Below are 3,638 nucleotides of genomic sequence, written 5' to 3'. Positions count from 1 at the left end.
CATTACTCTGCTTCTACTATCTTGTGACAATATACACATATAAATAATTCTTAACATTTCCAAACGACAGCTTCAACACAACATCAATGGATTTTTTTTAAATGTACTCTGTTTGTAATAGAACACTTTTAGAAATAGTGTTACATTTTCAACCAGTCAGTTAAGCATTATGTTTTTTTTTAAATAAAAAAAGTTAACATTTGATCTTCTACAGATACTATTTACAGATCAATATTTGAAATGTATTTCATTGTAATGTATTTGTTTTATAATTTGTTTACATTGTATTTTACAATATAATGTTGGTTCATAATTTTTTTACATTCATTAAAACATAATTCATTAAATAATGATTAGAATTCAATGTTCAATCTTTTTTAATTTGTTTGTAGATTCTATATTGTAATTTAATTTTTTCCTATTTTAGATTTCTATTTTAAATGTTGTTTTCTTTGTTTTAAGTGGTCGTATTGATGGATTTAAGTGGTATTATTTATAAGTGTGGATGAACGAGGCACACTGTTTTTACATGTTTCCTTTCCTAAATATGAATTATAAATAGCCTACTTATCTTTTTAATTCATTATATTTCTATGTCCATCTTCATTTTATTTAATCTAATTTGACCCTCTTTTTTCATTAGAAAGCCTCCTCAACTGAGGGCGGGGCCAATTGGCGGCGCGTGCACGTTCCTTCAGGCTCGCGCCCTTGCAGCCACCGCCGCGTCTCGTGCACCAGCGCCAGTGAAGCAGCTCGCGCTCTCTGTAAAGTTCTCGTCCTGTTTCCTGCTGTCAGTCCTCCCCGCTGCACCATGCGTCTCCTCCCGAAGACACTATGGGATGTACCCGCTCTGAGAAGACACTAACCCCGGGCTCTGCTGCTGCCTGTGTCTGCTCTCTGCTCTACTTCAGCCGGGGAAACCCTGCCGCTCTACTCTGAGCGTTTTCATCCACACCGCGCCGCTTTTCCTCTTTAATTTATTTGTTGCCTGCCGCTTCATTTATGGACCACAGAAGCTCCGAGTAGAGTGTTTGTCATTTTCGTTCACACAGCTGAAGATGGAGTCGGTGATGGAGAGGGAGTGCAGCGCGCTGGGGGGGCTTTTCCAGACTGTCATAGGAGACATGAAGGTAACATTATTATTATTTCCTCTGACTTGTCATTAAAACTGTTGATACCTCCAGCGCCTGTAAAATCCCCTGTTGCATGAAAGCAGGAAAAGCAGACATGTTATCCCATGTGAAATTTCAAGGCGTCATCGTTAATTTGTTAATTATCCAGGAGGGGAGTGAAGTGGGTGTGTTCAGGGCCTGGTGCCTTCATTTCTGCAGTTTACTCCAACAAAATAAAGAGCCCACTGCATGTAAACCCAGATCCATACACAGCTAACAGGATGAATGACAGTGACAGACTGTTGCAGTGCTATCACAGAGCAATGATTTACCTTAGCTCCATACGAAAACTATGAGTCTTTTCAGGGATGTTTTCCAAGTTTTTTTTTTATTACGACAGGGCTGTTCTAATCTAATATACATCTGCTTAATTAAACTTGCTTATCCCTAAAAGTCACATTATGTTGTGCAGCAACATAGAAGGAAGTTGGTCGGATACCGTAGATACTAATATGTTGTCATGATTGGTTGATTTATGCATCAACAATCAAACATGACCATGTTCCAGCTTCTTAAAGGGCTATGCTTCTTGGGGTGTTCCCTTTCCTGTCGGGTGTTTATATAGGAGTCTTTCTCCCCCTGCCTGAAACGCCTCGATTGGACTCCTTTGTTTACTTCAATAACAAAGTGACATCAATATGTTACACTTGCACTTCAATTGGTTAGCGCTCTGCCACATTGTGCGTGATAGGCTAAGGGGTGGGTCATCTCTACTGTAGGCAGTTGACCAATCATAACAGAGCCAGCCAGCTAACCAATCAGAGCAGACTGGGCTCTGGTTTCAGACAGACGTATGAGAACAATAAAGAGTTTTTTGAACATTAAAGCATGGAGACATGTCACAGTAGAGACACTACATACTGATATACACCTGAATATGAGCATTTAAATGTGAGGATTTGCTGCTTTCCTCTGTCTTATTACTGAATATTTTTGTTGATCGGGAAAAAAAAGCATTTTTGGGGGAGCTTCGGTTAATTGTAATGGACGTTAGATATTAAGAAGAAAAATAACTATTGGATGATATTTTAGTCTATCAAATGGGAAAATATAACTTTGTTTTCTTGTATGATAACGTTGGCTCTCGTTTGTATGCATACATACCAGGGTTTCCCACACATAGACTCAGGGCCGGCCCTGACCAATTTGCTAGACACTCGCATGCACGTGCACGGTTGTGGCATGACCAAAACAGAAAGATATGTACACAAGATGTGTGCAGATGTATTTAGTATCCTCTCCATTTGAACATGATTTAAGTGGGGGGGGACCTAACCTCCTCTCGGGGGGTCCGGGGGCATGCTCCCCCGGGAAGATTATTTTTTATTTTTAATATTGAAGTTAAAAGCATCAATCTGGTGCACTTTGAGAGCAACATTAAGAGATCTATGGATACCTCTCTCAACACCCATATGAGACAGAACTGTAAACAGATTTTCTTTTTCTTTATGGATATTTTACAAATCACTCCCCTTTCAAACTGTATTCTTGTTTATTAATAACAACTTTTTTTTACTGTCATATAGTATTTTATACTATAAGAGAATAGATGAAAATCTATTCTCTTATTTTGTTATAACTATAATGATCATATAAAGGTGTGCCTTTACCTCACTGAGTTGAGGTTATCAGAGCCTCTCAGTCTTTCAGGAGAGAGCTCTCTAATGGCGCATTTCCACTGCAGCGGGTAGCCCCGTTTAAGCGTCCTTAATCGTCCTCAAGCGGCCAGGCCAGTTTTTGGTGGCCTTTCCATATAGCGTAGCACCGGCTAGCGGGTACTTTTTCCCTCTTTTTCCGGCCCCATAAAATCGTGGTTCTATCAGACCAGGGCCAGGGCTGAACTAGTGACGTCAACACTCTCGACTGCTGATTGGTCAGAGAGAATCGTCACAAGATTGCGCGCAAGATCATCCCTAGCGTCGCATATATATCTAGAAGCAAGCTTGCAGCATTTTTATACACAGCATTTTGTAAACGGAGGAGCTACAAAAATGTCAGCGTCAAAGAAAAGCACACCGTGGTCGACCGAGGAGGTGACGACGTTCCTACATCTCATTGGGGATGATAAAATCCAGCGGGAGCTCGACGGAACAACTCGAAATGTGAAGCCGATCGCCCCGCCTACACTGCGTTGCTACCCCAGGTCCTAAACTGTAATGGAAATGCGCCACGGCCTCGGACGGCCAGCGAGGCAGTGAGGACGCTAGGGACGCTTAAACGGGGCTACCCCGCTGCAGTGGAAATGTGCCATAAAGCCGCTTACACAGTAAATTCCAATGTTAATAAAAGCTGTATACGTTTTTTGGCAGTTTGATTTATTTTAAATTAACACAAATACAAAATTAAAACCTGTAATTGCACACTAAAACCATTATTTCAAAAAAATAACTATTTCACATAAACCTCTGTTTTTTACTGGGGCGGTTCAACTTGATTTTGGGGGGGGGGGCGCCATAGTTTATGGAC

The 3,638-nt window shown here is 40.7% G+C and overlaps 1 protein-coding gene across 3 annotated transcripts in view; it reads left to right on the top strand.

Moving 5' to 3' along the window:
* The first annotated feature begins 734 nt into the window (after nucleotides 1–734).
* The window catches only part of LOC117542428 (protein MTSS 1-like), a 114,467-nt gene continuing 111,563 nt past the window's right edge, over nucleotides 735–3,638 (top strand). For all 3 annotated transcript variants that reach the window (XR_004568437.1, XR_004568436.1, XM_034210085.1), the window contains exon 1: nucleotides 735–1,130. Coding sequence is in view for 1 of the 3 variants with exons in the window: in XM_034210085.1 (XP_034065976.1) it covers nucleotides 1,059–1,130 (72 nt within the window). In the remaining 2 variants the exon portion in view is untranslated. The remainder of the gene's footprint in view (nucleotides 1,131–3,638) is intronic.

The sequence above is a fragment of the Gymnodraco acuticeps genome, unplaced genomic scaffold, assembly GCF_902827175.1.
Source record: "Gymnodraco acuticeps unplaced genomic scaffold, fGymAcu1.1, whole genome shotgun sequence".
NCBI classification, from domain to species: Eukaryota; Metazoa; Chordata; class Actinopteri; order Perciformes; family Bathydraconidae; genus Gymnodraco; species Gymnodraco acuticeps.
The sequence above is the reverse complement of the archived record's forward strand: the minus strand, read 5'-3'. Positions and strand labels throughout refer to the sequence as shown.